At 34.1% G+C, this 27624-nt stretch overlaps 5 protein-coding genes across 7 annotated transcripts; 2 read left to right on the top strand and 3 right to left on the bottom strand.

Moving 5' to 3' along the window:
- Positions 1-612: 612 nt before the first annotated feature.
- LOC105215188 (protein regulator of cytokinesis 1-like) lies at positions 613-3237 on the bottom strand. The gene is made up of 2 exons (XM_011188983.3): positions 3077-3237; positions 613-3008 (listed from the first exon to the last, which is right to left on the bottom strand). Exon 2 carries the CDS (start codon positions 2982-2984, stop codon positions 912-914), a length of 2073 nt encoding a protein of 690 aa, XP_011187285.1. The 5' UTR covers positions 2985-3008; positions 3077-3237; the 3' UTR covers positions 613-911.
- A 1370-nt stretch (positions 3238-4607) lies between these two features.
- On the bottom strand, positions 4608-7835 carry LOC105215206 (zinc finger protein 569). 2 transcript variants are annotated; one of them, XR_008471204.1, is made up of 6 exons: positions 7017-7835; positions 6864-6959; positions 6559-6809; positions 5635-6490; positions 4899-5557; positions 4608-4833 (listed from the first exon to the last, which is right to left on the bottom strand). XR_008471204.1 is itself a non-coding variant. In XM_029042248.2 (5 exons), the coding sequence occupies exons 1-5, from the start codon at positions 7664-7666 to the stop codon at positions 5089-5091; spliced, it is 2322 nt and encodes a 773-aa protein (XP_028898081.1). In that variant the 5' UTR covers positions 7667-7835; the 3' UTR covers positions 4608-5088. The 2 variants fall into 2 exon arrangements, 1 of the variants encoding a protein (XP_028898081.1); XM_029042248.2 differs by having other exon boundaries at positions 4608-5557.
- A 235-nt stretch (positions 7836-8070) lies between these two features.
- On the top strand, positions 8071-8793 carry LOC105215187 (39S ribosomal protein L14, mitochondrial). The gene has a single exon (XM_011188982.2). The coding sequence runs from the start codon at positions 8197-8199 to the stop codon at positions 8716-8718; it is 522 nt and encodes a 173-aa protein (XP_011187284.1). The 5' UTR covers positions 8071-8196; the 3' UTR covers positions 8719-8793.
- Positions 8774-9697, bottom strand: LOC105215186 (DNA replication complex GINS protein PSF3). The gene is made up of 3 exons (XM_011188981.3): positions 9552-9697; positions 9096-9490; positions 8774-9036 (listed from the first exon to the last, which is right to left on the bottom strand). The coding sequence occupies exons 1-3, from the start codon at positions 9652-9654 to the stop codon at positions 8890-8892; spliced, it is 645 nt and encodes a 214-aa protein (XP_011187283.1). The 5' UTR covers positions 9655-9697; the 3' UTR covers positions 8774-8889.
- On the top strand, positions 9667-26574 carry LOC105215185 (uncharacterized). 2 transcript variants are annotated; one of them, XM_029042247.2, is made up of 5 exons: positions 9667-9805; positions 11464-11958; positions 17606-17717; positions 18159-21610; positions 21669-26574. In XM_029042247.2, the coding sequence occupies exons 2-5, from the start codon at positions 11805-11807 to the stop codon at positions 22208-22210; spliced, it is 4260 nt and encodes a 1419-aa protein (XP_028898080.1). In that variant the 5' UTR covers positions 9667-9805; positions 11464-11804; the 3' UTR covers positions 22211-26574. The 2 variants fall into 2 exon arrangements, with proteins under 2 accessions (XP_028898080.1, XP_028898077.1); XM_029042244.2 differs by lacking the exon at positions 9667-9805 and adding an exon at positions 10431-10916.
- Positions 26575-27624: the final 1050 nt, after the last annotated feature.

Genomic DNA, 27624 nt, shown 5'->3' with positions numbered 1-27624 from the left:
GAAATTAAATTTTCAAACTGTTTCCGATTTGGAATTTTCATCTTCACTTTAAATATTCCTTCAAACAACCCCGTCGTTTCTATGTCGCTCACAATTATAGCAACGACAAAAAACGTCTGTTTCTATGTCGTTTCTATAGTCGTTTCAAATTGGGGAATCTCAATTTATTTTCGATAAATGTCGTTAACGCCAACAGGAATGCCAAATAGGCGTTCTGAAGTCGTTTTAAAACGATAACGACAACGGGAATAGGGGCGATTATCTACTTGTAGACAAAAATGACAATACAAATATATGTTTGTTGTTTTTAATTTGAAATTTATTTTAATTTATTAAATAACACATAAAGCATAGACGCAGCTCGAAACAAAGTCATAGAAAAATATTTTTGTGCAGATTTAAGTATTTCTCCACCTAAGAAAATGGTGGAGCATTATTGCGCATGATTAAGAGGACATTGCTACCTGTTTGTTTGAATTACTGGATAGTGCGTTCTATTATCTTTTCTATAAGGAATAGGAAATCGATGACAGCCAATATCGTCTAGCATTTACTATTAAATTTCATATATATGAACATATATGTCGGCCAAGTTAAATAATAAAAAAGGTGTTTATTTTTAAATATACATTCGTATAAATTCATATATTTAACATTGATTGCGTAAACTTTTATTTGAAAATCAAAAATATATATTTTTATTGTGTAGCCCCTTTTATGTCCAATCACCGAAAGCCTTATGACAAAAACTTCATTACAATAACAAGTGTCCAAGAATCGAAATATTGATGATTTCATAAAAATCTTAAATATAAAAAAAATACAAAATTGTCTGGGAATTAACATCGAAAATTAATAAAATATATAAGAAACTTAAATCTCTAACGTCTAACAAAATTAGTTCTTATATTTTAAATAATAATAGGCAAATTTTTTGTGGTAAGTTTTCGGCTGCTTGCTGCGGGTGATCTTTTTGATGGTGTAAGTGGATGGTGAAATCCAGCGCGAGGATTAGGCAAGTGCACAACAGGACTGTCACTTGGATGCATTCGTTTGGACCGAGTCGACATAGTCGATGTCGATGCAGCACGCGAAAATGCCGTGTGTATTATGGATGAACGTGAATCAGGATCAATGCTTTTCTGGAAGGATTCATAAGCATCATCTGTAGCTTCATCCGTATTCCAATCTGACCCATCATTGATACGAATTTTCGGTGTCGCAACAGTCTTTTTTTTAACACTCTTATTCAAGGAGGAACGTTTTTTGCTTCCAGTACTTTGACGTCCCGATCTACGACGAATTGTGGTTGCAATAACTCGCGATTTCTTTAATGGTGATTTGAAGGAAGGTTTTGTCGGTAACTTAACTCCCGCAGATAAAGCTGTATTTCGTGCATTTACGGTTGGTTTAGAAAAAACCATTGGGCTGTTAAGAGGAAAAACCAAACTTCTTTTAGCCAATGGTGTATTTCTTTCATTTTGAAGCAGCTTTCGTTTCTTCGCTGAGTTGGCAGACGCAGACGGTAATGTCGATAAGTTAGTATTAGAGGTAGCTTTACGCATTGAAACCATTGAACCGTTTTTTCCTGACATGGGTGTTCGACCAGTAATTGGATGAGGAGTTTGAGCTATTTTCCGTGCACTGCTCATTTTCTCTTTTTCTTGACGTTTTTTCTCCCATTCCTTTTCCATCAACTCTAAAATATTTTCACCATAAACACGAAATTCCTGATGCTCTTTTTCTTCGAAAGCAACAACTAATTCTCGAATTTGTTGCTCAATTTTCGGTAACTTTGTAGCAATTGTTTTCCGTTCTTTTTCTTCTTTGAGTAATTGGCCCCCACGGTTGTTATAACGTCCGGGATCTGAAGCTTTAACCTCGAGAGCAATCATTCGGTCCCATAATAATCTTCTATTATTGTAAAGTTCAAATATCTGATGGTTATTTTCATAAAATCTTTTTAAATCCTCCAACTCAATTTCATGTAATACTAATAGATCTTCTGTATAGCAATTATTGTGAAAGTTGGAAAAACGATTTCTCTCCGTTTCAGATTTTAGAGTTTTATCCCACCATTCTACTATTTCTGTACGTATTTGTTGGAGACATTCTTTTATATTCTGACTTTGTAAAGATTCGCATCGATGTAGTTCTTCTTTAAGTGTATTATATGTTTGGTGGTTATATTCTGTATGACGTTTAAATTTATTGCGCGTATTAGGAGACGTTTTTAATCGCCCCCACAGTGAATCTAATTTCTTACGCATACTATCTATGCGATCTGACAAAGCTTGTACACGCGCTCCATATAATTCTTGCATACGCCTAAGTGCTTTAAAAGTCTCTTCATTCAGTTTAATTTGTCTGTGATTCAATAGTCTGTCTTCCGTGTCTGTATTTACTTGTGTCTCTAATATATTTAAATAATTTTTTATCTCCCGTCGTAATACTGACATCTCGTTTAAGCGTTCCATTCGCTCCATCTTTAGTTGGTCTAAGTGACTACGAAATTCTAAAATTTCCTCTTCTGAAGGTAAAGGATCAGCTAAAAGAGGGCGAGGAGCTTCGCCCAACTCCTCACATAGGCCTTCCTGCTCAAGTAAAAGCTCGCAAATTTCCTCACGGCGCCGCCGTAACTGTTCTCGCAAATCGGTTAAACTTTTATCCATTTTGGACTGAAGAACGAGCAATGGTACATTTCGATCTTCAATTCTTGGTAACTCCACATTTGTTTTTAATAAGCGACAAAGCATATCGGCTTCTTTGTTTAACTCTTCTATTTCATTTTCTATGAGTCCACGTCTTTGTAAAGACTCTTCTTTCAATTCTGTAAAAAATGTCTTCACATGTTCCTTTAGTTTCTTAAAATTAAATAAGCACATTTCTTCATCAAACATCTCTGTCCATATTGAAGCGAGATCATTAACATTTTCTGCCATTAGCCTTTGTAGTTCCAAATTTTCCTTTTCAAAGTCAGCCATCTTACTAATTTTCTCCCGTTAGTTCTGAAATATTAATATATTTATTTATATCGCTAAAATTTATTTTTCAATGAATAAACGTTGAAACGTACCCTTTACTAGCAATATATAGAAACTTAATAATAAGAACACTTGTATACATAAAATTACTACAAACAAAAATTCACAACTTAAAATATTCAGCGCGTTTTATGACTTTTCAGTTGTAAATTTGATTTCAAACATGTTGATGTCACTAAAAATATCGATACACATTTGCTAATAAACAGGGTTGTATTTGAGTTTTCCTAGAAGTATATCCCCATTGTATCGAATTTAAAGCTAACCTTATGTTCGCACTCACGACTTTTCTTCGCCGTGGAAACGAAGGGGTAAAATAAAATTGTATGGCGCAGAAGACATGTAAGTGCAGAATTGCATTCAAGTGCTGCTCGTTTAGTTGAACGCTTGGCGATCTGTACTCTTTACATGTGAAAGCAACAAAAAAGTTATCCAGTTAAATTCGTAGAAGAGAGCAGGCGGATATCTCACAAAAACTTCTATCGCCGCTTGCGTTAGTGCGAATTTTGTTTTCCACATTTGTGCTATTCACAATGATAAAAATAACTCAAAGGGTAAATTAGTGATAAAAGGACTAATGCAAATGTATATTTCTGTTGTTTTACTTTATGATTGATTAAACAAAAATTATTGCGCAGATTTAAGTATTTCTCCACCAAAGAAAACATAACACAACTGCGCATGCCTAAAAAGAAATTTTATAGCAGGGTTGCACCACAGGCACGTTTGTTTGATCGCCTGGATAGTGTGTTGGCTTCTATCTGTTGTTTAACGCCTTTACCTGTTATAAAGGCGGTAAAAAATTATCTTATCAAGTGTTAACTCGTGTTTTTTATAATTCAGCTACTTCAATAATCTATTGATTTGCCCTTTCTTTGCTCGTTTTCTCTAGGAGCTGATTTCTTGCCAAAAATCTTCAACAAACAAAGTTAGCGAGTTGAAAGGTATGAAACGTTGGCCGCAATAAGTTACTTCCAATCGGAAAGCGTTGGAGAGTTGCCAATCGAATAAACAATTTCAGATATTAAAAAGATGCTTCTTGTTAAAATCAATAATAATTATTTTAAAATTTTTGTCATTTTAATTATGTATTCCCAATGTGTAAAATTACACTTGGTAACTTTGAAAATAGCAGTTATATCACTTTAATAATCAAATTCAACTCGATAACTTGTTGTTAATCTTCATGAAAATTTTCAGTCAATAATTTGATAAATTTAAACTTTGGCGTTGTAGTTACTAATATTTGATAATCTTGTATACTATATGTATATCCATACATCTAAAATAAGTCACAATTCTCGATTTTTACCCACTTCAAAAATCCCAAAAACAATATACAAAACATAAATTATATCAAATTGGTTCCTCGTTTTAAAACGTTAATGTGTATACATATTTTTAAATAATAAATACAATTTATTGTGTTTTATTTACATAAAAGCATATATTTATACATATATGTATATGATATACTAAGATTTAAAGAGATACATACATACATAATAATTATGTAAGGTACATAAACATAATTGGCCTGCATGAATACAAATAATTAGTTAGTTTTTAATATGAACAGTTCAGTATTTGTGACAGTGAACAATCTTTTATTTTGAAATTGTCTTCAAAGAGAGAAAGTTTCAGTTTTTCCCTGTGGTAGTAGCGATATTCTTCTAATGTTAAGGCTGTGCACAAGTTGGTGATATTGATAGATAACTGCCGTTATAAAAATGTACTGACGAATTTTATATTTACAATATACTTAGGTAGTCAGAAATTTGTTTAATCACTACAATTAAATTGGAAATAAAATATAAGTTAGAATGTTTATAACTAACTCACTTTTTAACTCACGTGCACTAAAAATTATATTTAAAGCAGTAATTATCTTATAATCTTTTTTCTTTTCTTTTCTTCCTTTTACAGTAAGGAAATTGCTAAAATGACTGTTCAGCGAGTCGATCTGTTTACGGTAGAACCAGCCTTCATGAGATCGACAATTCTTGTCACATCAACTGACTTCGTGGGTAACTAAAATTTGATCTTACACTGAAGAAGACGCAGGTGGTATAACAGAACTACTTGTCATTTCTGCTTGCGCTATTTGCTGGTGTTGCTGTTGTTGCATTATTTCTATATGATCTCCTAGCGGTTGTACCATATCATTGGTGTCAATTGATCCCACAACTGGTGCCGACGTTTCACCAGGGGCGAATCTCTGTAAACGACCCGTTGCAGGCTCCATGTATATACCATGAACTGCATGTGCATGTTGCCGTAGTGCATACATTTGCAGAAATCCTGCATCGCATTCAGAACATTTGAAGCGCTCACCTGTGTGTCGTCGAATATGAGCTTTTAAATCATTGCTTTGAGCAAATCCACGGCCACATTCCTCGCATTTGAAAGGCCGTTCTCCGGTATGTGTTCGCATGTGAATGGTAAGATTGTAAACACGATGGAATCCTTTGCCACATAGATTACACAAGTTAGGTTTAGTACCCGTATGATATCTGAAATATATTTAAAGGGATAGATATACGAAAATATTACTACATTTTTGAAGTTGGAGAAAAATATAAAAAAATACCTTTCATGTATCTTAACATCGGTGGCACGTGGAAAGCCCTTTCCACAGTATTGACATTTGTATGGTTTCTCACCATTATGACGCCGCATATGTACACGCAGATAATCATTGCGTACGAAACTTTCACCACATACTGAACAAAGAAAATTTCGACGATCACTATGATGACCCTTCTCATGTTCACGCAAAGCTTTGCGTTCCTTAAAAGTGTCTTCACAAAATTTGCAAGCAAATACGCGATCGGTATGCATCAGTACATGTTTACGAAGGTACGTTCGACTTGTAAACTTTTTCCCACAATATTCACAATTGTGAACCTTATGAGCCTGAGGATCACTACCATGACGCGTTTCTATATGCTTTGTCAGATCTACAGAACGTGCGAATGCGCTATTACATTGATCACATTTAAATTCTTTCGTTTGATGCAAGTTTATAATATGTTTCTTTAAGTGATCACTTCGCGCAAATCGCTTTGGACAAAAGCTACATGCGTGCGCTTTCTCCTCGACGTGGGTTAACATATGACGACGTAGATGACAATGACGCGAAAAGGTACGCTGGCACTTTGTGCATCTATTTTCAGAATTTGCAGTTTGATCCACAGCAGAATTTTGTGCAAGAAATTCATCAACAACTTCTGTGATTCGGCGTCGTTCGGCAGCGTCATCTTCCCGGTCTTCAGTTTTGCTTGACTTTCGTCTCACGACACTTGAATTTTCTATATCTCGGTCATTTATTAATCCAGCTTCTTTCTTTATGCCAATATTTGATACTGGTGAACTGCATTGATCCCAATCGGGCGACATACGCATGTTGTCGAAATCATCCACTGATCCGTCCAGTTCACATTTCACTATGAAAAATTTTAGATTATAAAATATATATAAATCATTTATAAAATAAAACTATATACTTTCCAACCTTTGATATCAGTTTCACTCTCTAATTTCAATTGAGGTAATATATCTTCCGGAAATTCCACCCCATTGTGCTCTTCGTCATCAATAGAAATGGGGTTGGTATCCATATTAATAGCGCTCTCGACTTCATCTGCTACGTCTTGCCCACATTCAAGAAAATGAGAAGAACCCACAAAGCTATCTTTATCGATGGCATTAAACATTTTCTCAGACTTAAGGAAAATTTCCGGTTTCTGTGTATCTATTGTCGAACTGAATATGGAATTTTATTGACAACAGAATATTATAAAAAAATAATTAAAATACCTTTTCGTTTCCATATATTTTAATTCATTTTCTTCATTATTTTGGGATATATGAGTTGAAAGCTCAATTTCCGGTTCCTTTAGCGACACCCTAGGACTGTTTAAGGTATACTGTTAACTGCTTACTGAAAAAGTGTCTTAATAAAAATATTACCTTGCAGCTTCTTCAGGTTGGTGGTGGACATTACGCATATGACGATTTAAATGTTCTCTGCGTGAAAAACGCTTTCGACATATTGTACATTGTGTATCCAATACAATACCTACACTGGGATGCTTGTGAACTAAATGACTTCGCAATTGGCTAATACGTTCGAAGCGTATACCACATATACGACATTGCAAATTACTATTGTGATGCACTTGTTTTCGATGCTGTCGCAATTCCATCAAATCAAAAAATTTCATTTCGCACATTTCACATGGATGTAAGCTCAGCTTATCAGTCTGTGTACCATAATCCCTTCGTTCACTGAACGAAATATTTCGGTGTTCTTTTTTGTTAATAGTTAGAAATACATCATTTTCTAGGCCTTTTAATGATATATAGGCATTTTCCACTCGTTGTTTAAAGTCATAAGCATCCCGTGCGTTGCCCATACAGCACGAACAGATTTGTTGTGGTAATATGTTATCAGTTGATATGACTGGAAATCGCGAACACTCGGATATTATATGCGCTATACTTACACCACTTTTATGCGTTTCTTGGTAAATAGAATACAATTCAACATTTTCTTGTAAACATATCCGACAAATGTGGTTTGGGTTCACAACAACATGTACTTTATTCACAGTTTCCATTATATTTTATTACTATTTAAATCACAAGGGGTGGGATCATATTATTTCTTTTAACTATTTTTATCTTGAAATCTTCATAATGTAAAACTATATTTTAGTTTTATTACGACCAATTATGCCCTCAGGTGTAAATTAACGAATTTAATCTTTATCGATAACTATTTGCAAGGGATGTGTAATTATTATTATTATTTGTTTATTAATCGAAATTGACTGAAATAAGAAAAACACAAAACACACGAAGGGACATCTGTGGCAAACTATCGTCAAAACTGTATATAATTATTTACAGTTCACAATCTATCAGTTTTATTTTATTGTTCTTTCATTACCATAAATTATTCACCATAAAATCGTCGACATATTCGAAGTTCAATTTTCAAAAACTATGACCACCCTGTTGATGGATATGTTTTGTGGAACAAAATCAGCTGTTTCGTGCTTTTCAATTTAGGCAATACCTTATTTTATAATAATTATAACATATTTGTGAATTACTTTGGTTACTAATAATACTAAGTTATTTCACAATGTCGCGATTCTTACTGACGAATTTGAAACCTGGTTCGGTCACACATTTACTTTCTCCGTTAAGTACAAATACACCACCTATTCTGCCAGTCCTGCATCATGTGGAGCGCCGGCAACAGATTCATCTTACGTCAACATGCAATGAAATACGAAAATTGGCACGGCTGCGTGTTGTAGACAATAGTGAAATTGGAAAACGTGCCATGGCAGAGGGAAAACCACCTAGATGCATTCATGTATATAATAAGCGCTCTGTGGGATTTATTGGTGACAAAGTGCTTGTAGCCATTAAGGGTCAAATGAAGAAAGGTATCTTGGTTGGATTAAAGCAAAACCAAAAATTAAAGATACCGAAATTTGATAGCAACAATATTGTACTAATCGACGACAATGGCAGCCCACTAGGAACTCGCATTCACGTACCCGTACCAACGATACTTCGCACCATACTCAAAGAAAAAACCCAAGCTAAAGGGGCGGATTACACAAAGGTGCTAGCTATAGCAAGCAGATTTGTTTAAAAATATGTTAATAAAATTTACTTGTAAATGAACAAAAACATTTTGTTTCGTTAAATAAAATAATATGAATATGTATTTATATCTGTCTTAACATTATTCACGTGATTTTCAGCAATACAGTTAAGCTCTAAAGTCAATTGTTTTATCCTTAAATATTTATTTAATTAGAAATTAAATAGTAGGTCGTTTTTTCGGTTGTTCTGGTGATGTACTACTCCCATCACAATCCATTTGATTACGTTTTCTTTTCTTGCTATGCTCATGTACTAATTCACTGACGCGTATTTTATTAGATTTCATTTGAAGCCAGTTCGTGAACTACAATATAAAAACATAGTAAGTTAAATTTGGTTTTAAATTCTTATTCGTAAAGTTACCAATGCATTTGTTTTCAAACCAGATTCATATAGCTTTTGTTCGATGTCGTCTAAGCGATGCTCTGGTTTTCCATCTTCTGTAGTGTTTTTAGAAATGTCAAGCAAATGGCGAACACGTTGACGCATTGTTTCAAACACAATACGACCAACAATATGATTGCGGTCGTACGGCGTCAAGTAACGACCATATTCATAAAAATATGGATGCAATTTACCAAGCTCAATATGTGTTGTTTCGGCTTCACATACCGCCTTATGCACATTTTTATAGATGTCTGGAACGTTCACTGTAAAGTAGGGATTATTGACCTTTAATTCTTTTATGTACCATAATGGCAGATTCACTGTGCGACCAGGATTTAAATCATCTGTCTCAGCGCCTGGATCAAGGAAGCCTATGCAACAAAAATCAAATTATTACAAATTTTCAATGCAGTCTACTTTGCACGAATTTACCCATCTTCAATAGTTTCGTGTTCACTTTACATTCGACCTTCTCCTGTGTAACAAAGATATCTTCAACGGCATAGTAATTTGGAAAATAACTTTGATTGTCCATTTTGCTTAGTATTTACATTCATTTAATTACTTTCCAAATTGTGTACACTTGGCGCGCTTTAACTTAAATCATAATAATGAGTAATTTCCAATTGTGTTTGTGGAACTGAAACAGATGTTTTGACGAAATATGTACAGACATATGTAATAAGGTATGTATCGTATTGGAACATATTTACTAGGTTATCGATTAGTTGTGTTTTTCAATTTGAATTCAATCATTTGAATATTTAGAGAATTTAGTGAATTTGCAACTACTGTATAATGAGATAAGCTCTCTATTTTGATATTCCCTAGACCATTACTGAAATATATACTCTGGGGAACAAATGGGTAATATGTTAATATTTAATATAAAACAAAATAAAATGAAATGAAATGAAAGTGAAATGAAATAAAATAAAATAAAATAAAATAAAATAAAATAAAATAAAATAAAATAAAATAAAATAAAATAAAATAATATAAAATAAAATAATATAAAATAATATAAAATAAAATATAAGATAAAATAAAATGATATAAAATAAAATAAAATAAAACAAAATAAAATAAAATAATATAAAATAAAATAAAATAAAACAAAATAAAATAATATAAAATAAAATAAAATAAAATAAAATAAAATAAAATAAAATAAAATAAAATAAAATAAAATAAAATAATATAAAATAAAATAAAATAAAATAAAATAAAATAAAATAAAATGAAATGAAATAAAATAAAATGAAATGAAATGAAATGAAATGAAATGAAATGAAATAAAATAAAATAAAATAAAATAAACACACATGTATGGGCGCTTTCAAACATACGTACATACATACAATACATTCATATACTTTAAATTTAACTAAATCACCAGATAACAGCGATGTGAATGAAAACTGAATGAAAACAAAAATAAAGGCAAATGTAAAGAAAGGAAAACCATATGACTGCAACCGAATACAACCCCCACGAGACATGCGCAAAGCTTTCGACGAAAGGATATTTTCGAAAATCGTTACATACATACAAATGCTCACATGTACTTTTGTACACACAGTGCTTTTAAATAGAAGAGTGAAAGCGGCTCGAACGATGATTGCACATTTTCGAAAAATCAGTATAGCTTAAGAAGTTTCCGAAGAATAAACGTTATTTCTAGGAAAAACGGTGAAAATTTCTCTAAGAATGAAAATTCCAATTGGCATCAGTCCATGAAGTAATACTGAGCTTCAAAGTAAAAAGTATTGGAAATTTTAAAATTTACTAAAAAAAGTGCGTATACAAAAATAATTGAGTGTGATTAATAATTTTAATTTTGTGTTAAAAAGTAAACAGTTAAGTTTTGGTTATACGGAAAATCAATAATCATTTTTAGCCCATATTTGTGGTCAGTTACACACATTTTCAAATATTGCAGTAATTATTTCAAACATATGAAAATTTCTGCATACAAAGATTTAGGAAAATAGATAGAAAAAATTGCAAGATTAAATAATTTAAAAATTATAAAAAATTTAGGGCACATTTACCGAAATTATTGCCAAGCGTGGGCGAAATTCTGTATCTCATATATGCATTGAGAGTGCGATGTGCTTGTTTTTCTGAGGGTGCACATCAGCTACCCCAGTACTTCCAATCACAACACAATTTCGGTAGAGTACTCCGAGCAACAACGGTGACAGTAACAATAACAAAGCAAACCATAGTGCACACTCGCATACAAACAAAAAAACAATAATGCATACACGCATAAATGCCTACATACATACATATTGTAGCATCGATATTTCGTAACCACCCATTGTGCCCCCCTTTTTAGGTCAGCGGTGCATTATTCTTCCTTGTACGTCGCTCGTCTTCAAAATTCCAATACACATCCGTATGTACGTACGAACACAACTTTACATACATTGGCGAAGATAATGGCAAAGCAGGAATAAATGTGAGTGCATGCGAAAAGTCGCAGAAAATCTATTCTTGAAACCTTCGCAACGCTTGAGCACTTGTACGTGCACATGCACTTGAGCTGCAGTCAGCCTCAAAGTCAGTGTAATCTGGAAGCGTGCATAATTGAAGTTATAGTGCTGAAATAAAGTGAAAATCGATTTTGGATTGTAGTACGTGGAAATTCGAAAATTTAAAGACGGTCAATCGAACGCAATGGCTATGTCAACATCGGCGGCATCTACATCGGTGTCGGCGTCAGGCTCGGCATCCACATCGACATCGAGCTCTGGAAATACGGGTAATGGCTCGCCCTCTACATCGGTTATATGTGAAGAGGTCTTTGATGAGACCGAACCAAGTGCTGAAGGTATGTCTAAGAATAATTTATATTTGTAGTATACATACCTATGTAATAAGTTGTTTTCTATAAATCATAACGGTCTGAAACATTTTTCGATGGATTTAAGTTTAAAAAGTTATAAACGAATTTTCTGACTCCGTGCAATCTATCTCTTCCATACCCATTAGAAAGAATGTACAATCATCAATGGCAGTATATTTTCAGCAGCTCTGGACTTTGATGATTTATCGGATTTTGCTGTATCAAAGACAATTCCATTGTAAGAATTTTGAGTAATTCTTCATCATTGGTGAAAGGTAAAAATGAAGAGTTCCACCAAAAGAATGAATGAAAAAATGTGGGAAGTGATGTTTCAATAGTCTGTCATATATGTACGTGATTTTCTACTAGGCATCTATCGCATTGAATAGTTCTGGTAAACCATACACACAAATAGGGAATGATCTACTATCAGCTTGAGATTGGAAGATTGAGATACCTTCAGATGATGAAATGAGAGTTTTGGGGCACTACAGATCCCACTAGGACAGGAAAGTCAGTCTTTTGGGATGCCGCAAACTTTTCAAAATGGATGCCCAAGACATTCAAGTGACGACAAAATGCTTTGAGCCTTTCACGAATTTGGCAACTAATTTTAAATCGGGACAGTTCAACTGGTTCTCCAAAGTTTGTCCTGTCAAGATTTTTGAGCCACAGTCTGGTGAAAGCTGGACAATGAAGGAGAAAGTGTCTCGATGTGTTAATCTCCCCTTCCTCCACAGGATATTTAGCCTAACGGCATGTAATTCCATCGTGCAGTGTCCTGTAATGAACTCTATCATTACGGCGAGCTGAACCTTACTAAGACTAAATAACTCTCCTGCGATAGGTACTGGTCGTTGTTCAACCCCTACCGTGTTTGACATTTCTCTTACAGAATCTGTCAAAAGAGAACTTCATTTAAGCAATTAATGAAACTACAAAGCCGATCTGAACTGCCTTTGGTTTCCAATGATGCCTATCTTATACACTATGTCCTCCATCCATATTGAAAAAATACAAAATTGACCATTGAGTTTATTTGTTTATATTTTGTCTAGAGTCCGATCGCATGATTTGAAAATAACGCTTCAGAAGTGGCTCTTCTATATTTTTCTAGTATTTTAACTCAGAGTATTGACTATTTCATAAAGATATTTATAAAATATTCGTATTTATGATATGCATGTACATATATGGTTTTCTTGTACAATATACATACTCCAATTACTTAATTTACCAATCAGGCATTATGTGGGTGGTGGGATACCAACTCGTTTCTATGGATGTTACAATAACACAGTAGTTATTTTATATATGTATTAGATTTACTTGCCTAAACTGCCCAAGCGGTAAAAATTTGTTTGGATCTCTGTACAAGCAAAGTGCTGGTCGTTGCCGTGGCACCCTTATGCGTTGATGGCTGTAAAATTATATGTATGTATGTATATTCACAGCTACCAATATGCCTAGGTTGCTTACTTGCAGGTCAGTAACAAGGCCCAGTTATGTGTGTGCCTTACATACACATACACTTACAAGTACTTGGGCGAAAACAAGATTATAAATATTATATTTTTTAGTATATTTAATTTTATTATTAACTATTCACTGGCAATTTTGAACTTCTCGCTTTTAACTTTAGCCTCTGCTGTATCGTGTACTACTTGACAACTGAGGCAAGGCGGCTTTGTGTAACAGCGTCCAGACCTTCGTTTCTACATACGTGTCTTAAGTGGATCGATAGACGTGTCAAGTGTATGTTCAGGTGTTAACTAGTAAACGGACAAAGTATTGTTTTCACATGGTATTTAATGTTAAAGGAGAAAAGTATTTGGCTATGAGCTATGAGTATTTTACCAGCTGGTATATCAATATAAAGGGTGATCCATTTCGAGGTTCCCTACTTTTTCAAATAAACAACGCAGAAAAATAAAATTTAATGGGGCATGTTTATTATCATTCGAAAGAACATTCTTCGACATTTATTTTTTAAAGGTTATCTCTTTCAAAAGTTGTCCGCGGCTACTAGCGACACGTGTGATGTTTTGGTCCAAGACCTGAATCAAAGTGGGATTGTCCGCCTAGACTTTAGATTTTACATTAAATCCATTGATTGATGCAATGTGTGGAAAGTAGAGTCATCTTGTTGAAATCAAATGTCGTCGAGATCGCGAGATTCAAATTCAGGCATTAAATAGTCGGTTATCATGGCGCGATAAAGGTCGCAATTAACTGTTATCTTCTCACCGACATCATTTTTGAAGAAATATGGACCAATGATTCCACCGGCCCACAAATTACACCAAACTGTTGTTTTTTGAATGAAATGGCAGTTCTTGAATCTCTTCGGGTTGCTTTTTGTCCGAAATGCATACATTTTCTTGTTTACATACTCATTGAGTCGGAAATGGGCCACTTATGCTGACCATAAGTTGAGCAAAGCGCGTGGAACACATGCTTTAAAGAACGTGATTTCTCGAAATAAAATTGAACAATTTGTAATTGTTGTTCAGGCGTAAGTCTTTCCATGATGAAATGCGAAACAATATATATATATGTATATATTTGGCGTAGAAACCGCTTAAGCGATTATAGCCGAATCCACCAGAGCGCGCCACTCGTTCCTCCTTTTTGCTTTTTGGCGCCAACTGGAAACACCAAGTGAAGCCAGGTCACTTTTCATTTGGTCTTTCCACCGGAGTGGAGGTCGTCCTCTTCCGCGGCTTCCTCCAGCGGGTACTGCATCGAACACTTTCAGAGTGCTGGAGTGTTTTCATCCATTCGTACAACATGACCTAGCCAGCGTAGCCGCTGTCTTTTTATTCGCTGAACTATGCCAATGTCGTCGAATAAATCGTACAGCTCATCGTTCTATCGTCTGCGGTATTCGCCGTTGCCAATGTTCAGAGGACCATGAACCTTACGCAAAACCTTTCTCTCGAAACAATACTGAACAAAAATAACATGACAGCTTGACATGACTCACGAAAAGTACCTCTACTTGGATCAGCCGTTATAATAAAGGAGCAAGTTAACTGAGAACTCTTTTGAAATAACTAATTTTTTTGACGAAGAGGTTTCATCAAGACAATGGACTGCATCATTAACTAAACGAAGCCGGATTTTGATGTATTGTGGTCCCCGCTGACTTTATCCTACTTGAAGACACGCTGCAAAGAAATTTAGTAACATTAGCATTTTGAGTTTTTCTTTAAAACGATAAAAAATTAGGGGTGTATATTTTGTAAATAACTCGAGTGTCGACTCACCCGATGTAGCTTATATGCTGATTTTCGTCGACTCATTAATTTTAAACTGTCGTATTTTTTATTCAGATTGCTAAAGAATTTAATTCTCAATTTTACTCTTTAACCTATGAATACAGTTAACCTAATTTTACAATTGCTATAATCCCAATTTCATATGTTATAAATACTCTTTAATTTTAATTGATTTCTCTAGGCTTAGTGACAAATGCAAAGTGACAGTGGATTTGAAAAGTATGAATTTCTGTGAAGATTTTTACTTCCGTAGATTTGTAGGTAGACATGATATTAAGAATTCTATCTGCAGTGTAAACAACTTGCGAAGCGTAATGAAAGAAACATCATTACACAATAAGTTTGTAAACACTACACACTGGTAGGATAATGAAAACTAGCACACTTACGTTTAGAGAAACGCAAAGTTGTTGACTGTCAGTACATACCAGCAAGAATTTTGTATCTTAGAGTGCTTTTGTTCGCATCTCTTTACTATTTTATGATACTTTATACTTTGTTTTACTTTCACACTTTTCCCTGGTTTGTTTTTAAAAATGCAAGCGTCAGCGTGCTGTCATAATCGCACTTTACCATTGTTTTTATCTGTTCAAGTGGAATCTTTAGTTTGCTACAACTATGCCATGGGTGCCTGGCTTAACTATGGTTAATCAACAAAATATAAAACTGTAATTTCTTTCAAATTCCAATAATATACGGAACACTTCTTATAAAAATTCTACAGAAGTTTTCATGGTTTCTTGTTAATTAAAATAATTTGGATTATATTTTTAATTCTGGCAAAAGCCTGTCAACTGTTTTACCAAATTGAAGCGATAGAGGATAAATAATGCCACTGGTATTTGTTCTAAGCAAATTTTAGACTTCCTTTCGATTATTATTTTCACTTTAGCGCTTCTAAGAACGTTAAAAATCGTTATTAAATAACTCTCCCAGTTCCCTTCCTGAGTGAGTTTCGCTTTTTTAGTAATTATGAATTTCAAGCTTTAATTGGTAGTTGACACGATTCAACATTTACATAATTACATATATATGTATATGTACACATATGTACTTCTAGTATTGTTGGGTATCTAAAATATTTATATTTTTGTACAATTTTTACAATAATATCGGGTGATCCAAGTAGAGGAACTTTTTTTAATAACTTTTTTTGACAGATCACGAGTGATTCGTGTAAAGTTGTCATGCTATTTTTGTTCACCGTTGTTTGGCATTTTATCATGGAAATACTTACGCCTGAACAACGTTTACAAATTGTTCAATTTAATTCCGAGAATTCACGTTCTTTAAAGAATCTGCGCTCAACTTATGGTCAACATAATAGGCTTACTGAGTGTAGTATTCGCCATACCATCATCCATCTTGAGACCCAGTGTAGAAAATATAGCAGTCGTAGCTGAGAGTGTACACGAAGACCGTGGAGAGTCGATTCGGTGCCGTTCGCAGCAACTCGGACTGACGTATGGAACGACTTGGCGCATTTTGCGTCCAGATCTTAAATTGAAAGCGTACAAAATACAGCTTGTCCAAGAAGATCCAAAGTTTTCGAGCCAAATTCTGTTCAGCGATGATTTCTGGCTCAGTGGGTATGTAAACAAGCAAAAACAACGGCTTGGTTGGGTTTGTGGGCCGGTGGAAATTATTGATCCATTATCGCGCCATGATAACCGTCTATTTAATGCCTGAAATTTAAATTCGTGATCTCGACGACATTTGGTTTCAAAAAGACGGTGTCACTTCCCACACATCGCATCAATGGATTTATTGAGAGATAAGGTGAGCAGATAATTTCACGTTTTAGACCGGTCGATCGGCCACCAAGATCGTGTGATATCACAATATTAGACTTTTCCCTGTGGGAATATGTAAAATCTAAAGTTTATGCGGACAATTCCGCTTCGATTCCGGTCTTGGAGCAAAACATCACACGTTTTATTCGCTAGTTACCAATCGAAATGCTCGAACGAGATAATCTTTAAAAAATAAATGCCAAAGAATGTTATTTCGAATGATAAAAAAGATTCCTGATTAAATTTTAATTTTCTGTGGTTTTTTCTTTAAAAATTCGGGAACCTAGCAATGGAGCTAAAAGCCAAATTTATCGAGATTTATATCTATTTATATTTTAATTCTTCTTTTGCAGATTAAGTACTTATCGGACGGTCCTCCGATAAGTTTGACAAGTCTTTATTATCTTTATCTTTGCTCATTAAATATTATATAATATTTAATATGAAATGCTCGGACAAGCTTTTGACACTCATACATTATATATGCTTTTATTCATATCAATATTCTATGTTATATACATTTTTTTAATATAAAAAAAAACTATTTTTTCTTTCTAGAAATACATGATTATGCTATGATGGTTGGCATTGATCCAGTTAAAGAACCTCACTTACTTTATTTGGCCAAAGAGGGGTTGATGCAGGCGCTGCCAACCGATTGGAAAATATGGTATGTTTGTATGTACACGCTCCCTTGAATAAAATTCATGTAATATATACACATACCCAGCAGTAAAATCAACTAGTTCTGAACAATTTATAACCGCAGTTTACGCACATGTAAATATTTTGTCCGTCAATCGATCAGAACTAGTTGAGTTGGAGATCCTCCGTATACATATATTAAATGACATAATTAAATTTGTAATGTATGCTTCTCTAACTAATTCAATTCTACTCAGTTATAATTACTGTTGTGAAATGGTATTTTTTCTGCCAACTTCAATGTTTCACTACTGGATACATTGTGTTTCATATACATATGTATAATATATAGATATATAATTAACCATATTTATGGTACAAATGTACGATTTTGATCCCCTGTATAATACTATGCTTCCATATTTGTTTTTAAAACACTCTGGCTCATTTGAATATTTTTTTGCAGTTATTCCGAGGAGAAATGTGGACACTATTATTACAATCTCAAAACGAAGCAGTCACAATGGGACCATCCACTAGACGCGGTGTACCGCGAATTAGTAGAACAGGCGCGGCAAAAGCACACAGCAATAGCGGCCACACCTATCATCGACAACTCAGACGATGCGTCGCAACTGGACTCAGGTATACGTAGCCTACAAGGCAATGATGAATGCGACAATACAAACAACACAAATGAAATGTCGTCACCAGTAAGCAATGTAAATACAAATTGCACTGCAAGGTCCGTGAATAATGCAGTAGCTGCTGCAATTGGTGTAGGAGTGAACGGTTTGGGCGTCGGATTAGCCAACAATTCTGGCTCGACTTCGAATAGCACAAACACTAGTGGATTTAGTGGTGGTGTTAGTCGTTTTCTGGAATCCAGAAGTAAGAATTTTGGTCTGAACTTTCAGCCGGTGAAAGGTTCTCGTTTCGAGGTATCGAAAACAAATCCTCAAATAACTTTAGCAATGAAATTCGGTGGCGGTGGCGAAGGTTTTCCTTCAAAGTTACCGGCTGCGAATAAAGTGGAAACGGATTTTGGGGCGGCAGGTGGTGCAGATAAACGCGCTTTTGTACTGTCCGGTACTGGTGCGATGTTTCTAAAATCGCGCAAGCAAATGGAAGCTGGACTGAATCAAGCTACTGCCACTATGTTAATGAATTCGAATTCGGGTAATATCATTGTTGAGGGCACGGCAGGCACACCACCGGGTGTTAAGGGTATATTGCGCGATTCAAGCTTAACGGATATGCGTCGCAGATTTGAAAGGGACGATCCAGAAAATCACGGGTTGGAAGATAAGAAAAGTGTACGTTTTAATTTAGACGAAACTAAAATACGAGGATCGCCGGAGGAAGAGCCGAGCAGTTCGCGCAAGCTAACCCAAAGCCCAGAAGCATCAGTATATTCAGATGACGACGATGTAGAAGATGACGATCCTTGGGATGATGACAATGACGACGAGATTGGCGGCTGCGTTGGCTACGATGTACTTGGCGCAGAAGGTGGTATTCCGCGTAGTCTTAATCCCTTCCTCATTAATGATGAAGCCAAAAGAAAGGAGATACAAGTTATATCTGTACCTAAGGCACAAACTATACAAATGCTAAAGGCACAAAGTTTTTCCATGGATTTGCCTGAACGTGATCGTGCCAAACTCTCAGAGTTGGCTCGGTCACAAAGTACTGAATCCGGCAGCATACCACAACCAGTTTCTGTTGTAAGCTACCTCGAAAAATTGAAGGACAATTCTACGACGATTAAACCAATGTACGAAGACACTGATTCAGAATCAAAAGGTAGTTCCGTACGTAGTTTCATTATAAACAAATCCGAACAGGATTCTGTGAATTCAATTGTACCTGCAGTTAATCCATTTGAAACCGATGAGAATGTTACTAAAAATAATTGTGAGCTAGAGCAAACTGAGATCAAACAGGGAGTGGAGAAACCAGTTTTGCGTACCTTAAAGGTGGCGTCTAAACTTGTTAGTTTTCTAAAAAAAGATACTGATAAAGTTGAGCGAGAAACTTATGACCGAGAAAATGACAAAGACTACGAAATTCAAAAACATAAGGCTGAGAAAGAGGCGCTACTTAAAGAGGAACGCGAACGTTTAGAGGACCAGCTTCAAAGAGAAATAGATGCCATCAAGATTGAGCATGAACACAAATTAAAAAGTATTCGACAAGAGTACGATTCCCGCTTGACATCACACCGACAGGAGATAGAACTAGCATTCCAAGCACGCTTGAATGAATATCGGGTTCAGCTGGAGGAAGAGTTGAACACAAAGCGAAAGGCTGTTGTAGATGAGCATAAAGCTCATATGTCCACAGTACAAAAGAATCACACCGAAATTTTACAAGATCTAGAGAGAGACTTAAAAAGCGAAGAGGAAATCATCAAGAAAGAGCATGCACGTAAACACGCTGAGATGCGTGATAAATTGGCGCACGAATTAGAGTTGGAACGTCAGCGTATGCGTGAAACAGGGGAAGATAGACTGTATGAAAAAGTGCGTTGCGAAAAGCGCTTATTAGAAGATAAGTATCGCTGTTTAAAGGAGAAGTATGTGCGCCTAAAAACTGACGTTAAACTCTCATTGGAGCGTCGGAATCGACGACGCGAAGCGCAAGCACTACACCAACAAAGTCTACACACAAATACTACCACAACGGGCTCAGAGACAGAAAGGTCTATATCAAACAAGCCATCTATTGGAACCAACGAAAATCGTTCTCTTTCCTTGTCGAATTCTTGTCAAGAACATGGTGGTGCTGGTAGTATCGGTGCAGTTCCCCATGCACTATTGGGTGGTAAGGGCGCCAAACCACCATTACCACCTAAAACCCATCTAACGTCTGTGCCCGGCAGTGCGGAGCATGGAAATTCTGTACGCGAACGTTCAAATGATCGTGCGCAACTACCGATGACACGGAAACCGGGTATCGCCTCAAAATATATTAAGCACTTGCAAGTTCAAGATGACACAACCACTTCGATTAGTCAGTCAGATACGACCATATCGAACAACTATAGCAAGGGACGTTATCTGCCCGCACCAATATTAAGCGACAATGGAAACTCCGATTCAGAGGCAGCTTTCCAATGCAATCAAGAGAACAATAATAACGGTCGTGGTAATAGCCAACGAAAGAAAATCTTCTCACGCTTGAAGTCTGCTTCAACATCACGTTTAAATTCGGACAACTACAAAAACGATCGACCTTGCACACCGGTCGAAAATTTGCGCCACCAACTACAAAAGCTGGAAGATTTAGAAGATCAATTCCCAGAAAATACACTCGACACCACTTATCATCTACGCTATCCATTCTCAGATATATCCAACGATCGTGCCGGTGCTGGCAACAGTTCAGAGCTTGAGTTCTTTAAACACCGCATACATTTGGAACGTGATAGTGTGCGACGCGCCAAGGAATCATTACGTACGCAACGTACTAATTTTCGCGCACGACAACGTGAGATCAAACAGCGTCATAAGGCTTCCACCACACGTCACACACTGGATCAGCTTATACAAGAGGAAAAGGAATTGACGGAAATGGAAGTGAATTTGCATCGCACACGTGCGTTACTCGGTGAAAAGGTAATACGCTTACGTCACTTAGAACAAAGCCTTTTAAGAATTTACGAAAAGGAGAAACCAACTATGGATTTGCTGGGTATAGAACAGAAAGATGATGCCACGCTTAGTGATCTTTCATCACATTCAAGTTCAGGTTTTAGCAGCACAGATTTCGCCAGTGGCGCCGACACTCACAATTTGCACAAACGGAAGGAGAACTACCATCAGGAATCAACAGAATGTATACAAAATTTAGAAATTCTCAATGCGGAAATTCGGGAGATTCTCGATATACTTGGAAAAAGTCAACAACACGGAGGTAATGAACTTCAATGAATTTTACAATTGGGTGTGAACATTTTCTTTTTTGCTTACAGGCATACCCATGATCTCACCCTCCGAGTTGAATTGGTCACACATGCTCTCTGCCGGTATCAGCTCAGCTCCAACACCAACAGCAAATCTGCAAAATGCTGGAACAACCGCTACACTTATGCATGCACCGCAATCGATACCAACACTGGCTGATCGCTTGGAGACATATCGTCAATTGGCCAGTGGACGCATGCAAAATTCTATGGGCGGCGCTATACTCGCCGCAAATACCATAGTTTCGCAAAGTCCACGCGCCGTTAACTATACCACCAGTCTTGTGGAGCGTACCAGAGATCTGCGCAATTGGCTGCGGCAAGCCAAAACCGAACATGAATTACTAACTGGTGGCGGCAACATTGGTATACCTATGCAACATGGTGGTTTAGGCTTGGCAAGCTGTGCCTTGGGTGTGAATACAGTGAGCATTCTTAATCCTAGGGAATGCGTTGGCAGTGTTGCTGGCGCTGCCGGTGCCGTTGCTGGTGCTGGAGCAACAGCCACAACTGGTGGAGGCGGCGGCACGGCTACGCAGACTAATCTATAATTAGGATACAATGTTTTCTGCTGCTGGCGCAGTCAGGAACCTAAGGCTTAAGACGAAAATATGCGTGGTCATAAGCAAGTAGTGCGTTAAGTGTGCTAAATACGAGCATTTCTATGAATATGAATAGCATGCTCTAGTCTCTGCTGAGAGTATAAAGAAAGTCTAATTGCAATGATCAAACTACTTATTACAAAAACTTAAGGCATTTTGTAGCGAAAGTGTCTACATAAAGTTTTATCAGATCCCTATTCAAAACCAAAGATAATCGTTGTTGAAACTAAAAGATTGAATATAATAGTTGTATTTGTAATAAAAACGTACCGAAGTTATATAAAAGTAAAGTTCTGATGCCAAAGAAATGTATTTGCTTGTGATAGGAAAGAGAAATATGTAGTAAGACAAATAGTTAAAGTTAGAGAAATTTGGCCGAAACTCAAGTTTTTAAGTGAATACAAGCAAATACAAGCGAAATTCTAAATTGGAAAAAAATATTTCACCACATTAACTAAATATTTATATCAAATATTAAATATAGACGAGTTATGTTCCTTTCTTTCAATTTAACCAATAATTTCTTTGCAAATTAAAATGTAATTTATTTGAAGAAGCAATCTTAAAATTTGTATGTAATACTCAGAGTACTTGTATTCAGTATTGTTCCAAAGGAAAATCCCACATATGTAAAGTGGTTCTTAAAATGAAACTAACAATATTTTATACTTCAACGGCATTATGTTTTTAAATATCGGAGACAGTTCTTACTTAAAATATGCGAATACTCAAAACGTGATTTTTTTATGAACTAATATCAAAATTGATAACCATCCAGCCTTCAATTGGTATTCTTATCATACTGTATGATACTTTGTGCAGTATTTACATGTTTAAACGTACTAAATTTCACTTAAGGGGTTAGGTTGAAAACAAGAATATGTTTACCATTTTTTTAATATGTACAATCATATATGTATTTCATTTCAACAGTATTTTGTGAAATTTTTATTTACAAACTCTGCCAATTGTATCACTTCTCCCATAACATAACATAACAGAAAAAGGTTTTGCCGTGGACAGCATAACTCATTATTGGTTCATCTTAAATCAATAAACCAAAAATATTTCGAACTATGTCAATAACTATACAATTTAACAAAAATAGGGCATTGCAATTTAGAGCTACAGTACTCCAAAAAAATAAAAATATATCTTCTTTTGACACGAAATTTAAATAATATCCCTATTTGTTGTACTTTTTTCTAAATATCCGCTTTAGTTTTGTACTATGTAGTAAATATCCCCTCTTTGGCAAAATATGTTCCATTTTAGTATTCTGTTCTTCTTAGCTGCAGTTTAAATTCTCAATTATTAATTTTTTATACCACTTCGGTACATCTAAATTGTATCATTCTTGTGTTTCTTGAGTGAATTGGAAATATCTTTCTTCTTGCATTCTTTCAGCGGACGTTGTACTACATCCAAAATATCTAAAGTCAAATGACGACGTCTGCTCCTTTTCAATAATGACATTGGTTATTCTCTACCAGATTCAAATCTATAGTTTTCATAGGCCTTCAATTTGACAGTTCTTCCAAGCTTTTTTTATTCTTTAGAATCCAGTCTTCTCCCAGTATTTTTAATTCATCATATTACTTGAAAATATCATAATGCTCTATAATAATAACAAAATAGCCCTTTTTGAAACGTACGTTCACATTTAAATATTTTTTTACATGGAAATTATCTCGTTCAGATCATAATCCAAATGACGACATTTTGTATAGCACTAAGGACAAGGCTGCATTCTTAGTTAAAAAAATAAAAATGTAAATATCCCCCATTTAAAAAGACACTATGTATTCATTTAATACAACAAAAAAAATTATTTTCAATTTTTGAAATCCACCTAACACCTTAATGAAATAACTAAAGAATTGTATACATAGCTTTAACTTTTTACAATTTTACATCAATGAATCAACCCAATGTTATATATCTACACAGTGAATATATTTTTTTGACTAAAGTAGTACCGAGACTCTGAAATTTTCGAACAAAAATATAGTTTCTATATTTAAGGACCAGTGTTATGTGCATATAAGAAGGTTTAAGTTGGAATAAAAAATGCTGTCTGGGAATACATTGTACGAGTGCAAAGTAATTTATTCATTAGTAGAGAGTATTGAATGATTTTTTATTGAAATTTTTATTTTTTATTTGAAAACTACTTTTTAACCAAACCTATATAATAATTTTAAAGATAATGGTTTCAAGCTAATTATGTATGTATTGAATCCCCATGAACTGGTACCGGTTAGACTGAACGCGTGAAATTCATGTACTCATATTTAATACTTCAATATTTTCAAGCACTTAACTTAAAAAACACAGAATCCAAAGAAACTATAGTATGTCTTAACTTGCATATTTGTATGCATGTCTGATTAGTGCTAAGTATTTCTTTGTACTCCCTTTTAGTAACTACAACTAGAATTTATACGTTGTATATGTATAAACATACCGACATACAAAAGTACACATAGTCTCCATAAAACCTTTGTAGCCTGAATATTTCTAATAAACTTAAAGAAAATCAATAAATCTTTAAACATTAATTTCAAATTCTACGAAACATACCAAAATAAATTGTTCCAAAACAAAGAAGCGTAGTAAAATTGAAAAGCTGTGAAGCAACGAAGATCGCTTTATAAGAGAAAAGCACAAATTTATTGTTGATTTGTGGAGTTATATTAAAAATACATAAATAAATAGTAAATTAATTAGTTATAGGTGTGAGTTCATGTTAAAAAACTAAAAAAATATAATATTTAAAATTATTAAAAGTGAAAAATTAAAAGAAGCAAAAGTTTGATAAAACTTTGTGAGAAGCCATAGTGTATGGCATGATATCCAACTTAAATATTATAACATACCAGCAACAAATATAAATTGTAAGACTTCATACTTATAACTTTTTACGATTAGAAACCCCTAAAATATAGCTTCAATACAATAATTATATTTATTCAAAATTTTATTAAAAGAAAGATAACTTCGAAGAAGCTGAAATTTATGATTACTATGTTTAATATAATTTAAAATATTGTCATTAAATGAATTATAAAAATATTTTTTTATTAAATTAATTAACATATAGTGTATGAAAAATACTAAAGCTTTTAGTAACCGTATTTAATTACCTCATGTTTAACAGCGATAAATACTTAATATATGCACATACATATAAATGCATTTAAATGCTTATATATTTTATTTAAGTTAGGTTAGTTACATGTTTAACGCTTTTTAATTTTAAAATTAAAATTAATATTGTACAATGCCTTAAGAATTGCAGGCATATATTTAGTAACTTGCTCAGACCAAAATTATAATTATTTAGATTATTCCATATAAATACATAAATTCTGTTGAGTTTAGAAACAATCGTCTTAAATTACATATATAAAAATATCCTTATGCAGAGTGAAAGCTTCGCTTACACTTACTGAGGAACTTCCATGGTTCGTTTCGTTCATAACTTGTTGTCTCGTCAATTTGTCTCTAACATTACACTCATTGTCGTAGATTTTAAATGATATAGAGCATAAATCACAGGATTTTTTTCAAATATATTTTATTATCGTATTTTATTTATAGAGTATTGGCTACAATATCAATCAGTTTTGTTTCTAAAATCAAGTCCGGAAATGACATATCCAACTTTCCTTTATTAAATATTTATTTCTTAGTTCTCTAAATATTTAGTTACAATTGCGATTGCCTTCTACTATTATACACTTTCGCTATACTAGTATTTTTAGAAACCAAGAACCGAATTTCATAACTTTATATTTATTTGATTCCCATATCATTATAGAAAGTCCTTGTAATACAAAGTAATACTGAACAAATAGAGGTTATAATTATTTGAAAATACTTCTCTTAAGCACACTTTCTTTAATAACTACTCTAAGCTCATTTATCTAATAACTAATCGAGGTTTCAAAAATTATCAACATCTTCTCTGAGCAAGTTATTCAAATGTAAATTTCAAATTTTACAGAGCTATAGAGTTTGGAGGAACCGAGGAGTTGGGAGATGATTCTTGCTCTCTAGTTTATATTAAGTTCAAACATTATTTTAACCCTTATAATGTCGAATGAAATTTGATTATTTTATTCGTTCAGTAATTTATATTCTACTTATATATCTATTGATTTTTCTCATCTCATTCAAATATTTGTGAGGGTATTTTTGTTTTTTGTTATTTATTATTATTATGTGTTTTCGCTAATATGTACTTCTACAAACTGTTCAAAAACAACGAGTATACTGTATTATATCCATGTGTGCACATGTAAAGCAATTATTTACCGTCCTTTAAATCGTTGTTTCCTTAATTTTATATAAGTATATATGTATAGTTATGCGAGTTGCTTAAAAATGTGATATTTCAAATAATGTATGTATGTGTAAAATCTTGAGTCGCAATATGTCTTCATTTGAACTGTATATGTACAACAATTATCATAAGTATGTATGTATATTAGAAATTAGAAAACGTAACTCATAAAGCTAAACTTTCCTTGCCTTATTTGTGCTGCACTTGATAATTTAATTTAGACTATAACGTTATTTTAAATTGTATTTAAGTGTGTACTTTGGAGCTTTATACGCATTGCAATGCTGGAATGCATTGTGGATCATAAATTATAGCATATTAAATATATTCATAAATAAATCCAATCAATCAAATTGCGATGGTCTGTAAAAAAAGCAAATCTACATACGTGGTGTGTTCAAAAAATAACGGGAATTGTAAAATTTAAAATTTCACGGGCTTGGATAGTCCAATTGTTGACTTGCATTCTTAGTTCGGTGTGACTTTTTTCTATTTCCAAAAATAAAGTTGCACCTTAAAGGGACTTCGTTTTACAACAATATGAGAAATCGCTGAAAGAGCCAAAGGTTATCCCAAAAAATCGAGTTTGAGAAGCGTTGCCATAAGTGCTTAATATCGAATGAATACCATTATAAAGGTGACAATATTAATGTAGACGAATTAATAAATATTTATTTTTGAAAAATCGAAATGTCCCGTTATATTTTGAACACACTTCGTACATACATACATATATATGTATTCTACAATTAACTAAACTTTTATTGAAGTATAATAATTTTGAAGATCATACCTAGCATGAAATATAAAAAAATAAATATACATATTTTCAATGTGTATGCATTAGAAAATATTGAAACAAAAATATGTTACTTTATGGAAGAAAATATGTTACACCAAAGCGTTTAGAATGTTCGAGCTAAAGTCAAATTCGAATGTGTATGGTCTCAAATCGTGTTGGTTAAAACAATGCATATTACTGAGAACAGGCGTCAGACACAGATAGTGTGTTGTG

Source organism: Zeugodacus cucurbitae, chromosome 5 (assembly GCF_028554725.1).
Source record: "Zeugodacus cucurbitae isolate PBARC_wt_2022May chromosome 5, idZeuCucr1.2, whole genome shotgun sequence".
Classification (NCBI taxonomy): Eukaryota; Metazoa; Arthropoda; class Insecta; order Diptera; family Tephritidae; genus Zeugodacus; species Zeugodacus cucurbitae.
This window is presented reverse-complemented; position numbering and strand designations above follow the sequence as displayed.

Coding starts and splice junctions, on each gene's coding strand:
- LOC105215206 (XM_029042248.2), bottom strand. CDS start 7,666: ATGGAAACTGTGAATAAAGTACATGTTGTTGTGAACCCAAACCACATT. Junction 6,491..6,558: donor GAGTGAAACTGATATCAAAG/GTTGGAAAGTAT, acceptor AATTTTTCATAG/TGAAATGTGAACTGGACGGA. Junction 5,558..5,634: donor GATGTTAAGATACATGAAAG/GTATTTTTTTAT, acceptor AATATATTTCAG/ATATCATACGGGTACTAAAC.
- LOC105215188 (XM_011188983.3), bottom strand. CDS start 2,984: ATGGCTGACTTTGAAAAGGAAAATTTGGAACTACAAAGGCTAATGGCA.
- LOC105215186 (XM_011188981.3), bottom strand. CDS start 9,654: ATGGACAATCAAAGTTATTTTCCAAATTACTATGCCGTTGAAGATATC. Junction 9,491..9,551: donor CACGAAACTATTGAAGATGG/GTAAATTCGTGC, acceptor TTTGTTGCATAG/GCTTCCTTGATCCAGGCGCT. Junction 9,037..9,095: donor GTTTGAAAACAAATGCATTG/GTAACTTTACGA, acceptor TTTATATTGTAG/TTCACGAACTGGCTTCAAAT.
- LOC105215185 (XM_029042247.2), top strand. CDS start 11,805: ATGGCTATGTCAACATCGGCGGCATCTACATCGGTGTCGGCGTCAGGC. Junction 11,959..17,605: donor GACCGAACCAAGTGCTGAAG/GTATGTCTAAGA, acceptor TTTTCTTTCTAG/AAATACATGATTATGCTATG. Junction 21,611..21,668: donor AAAAAGTCAACAACACGGAG/GTAATGAACTTC, acceptor TTTTGCTTACAG/GCATACCCATGATCTCACCC.
- LOC105215187 (XM_011188982.2), top strand. CDS start 8,197: ATGTCGCGATTCTTACTGACGAATTTGAAACCTGGTTCGGTCACACAT.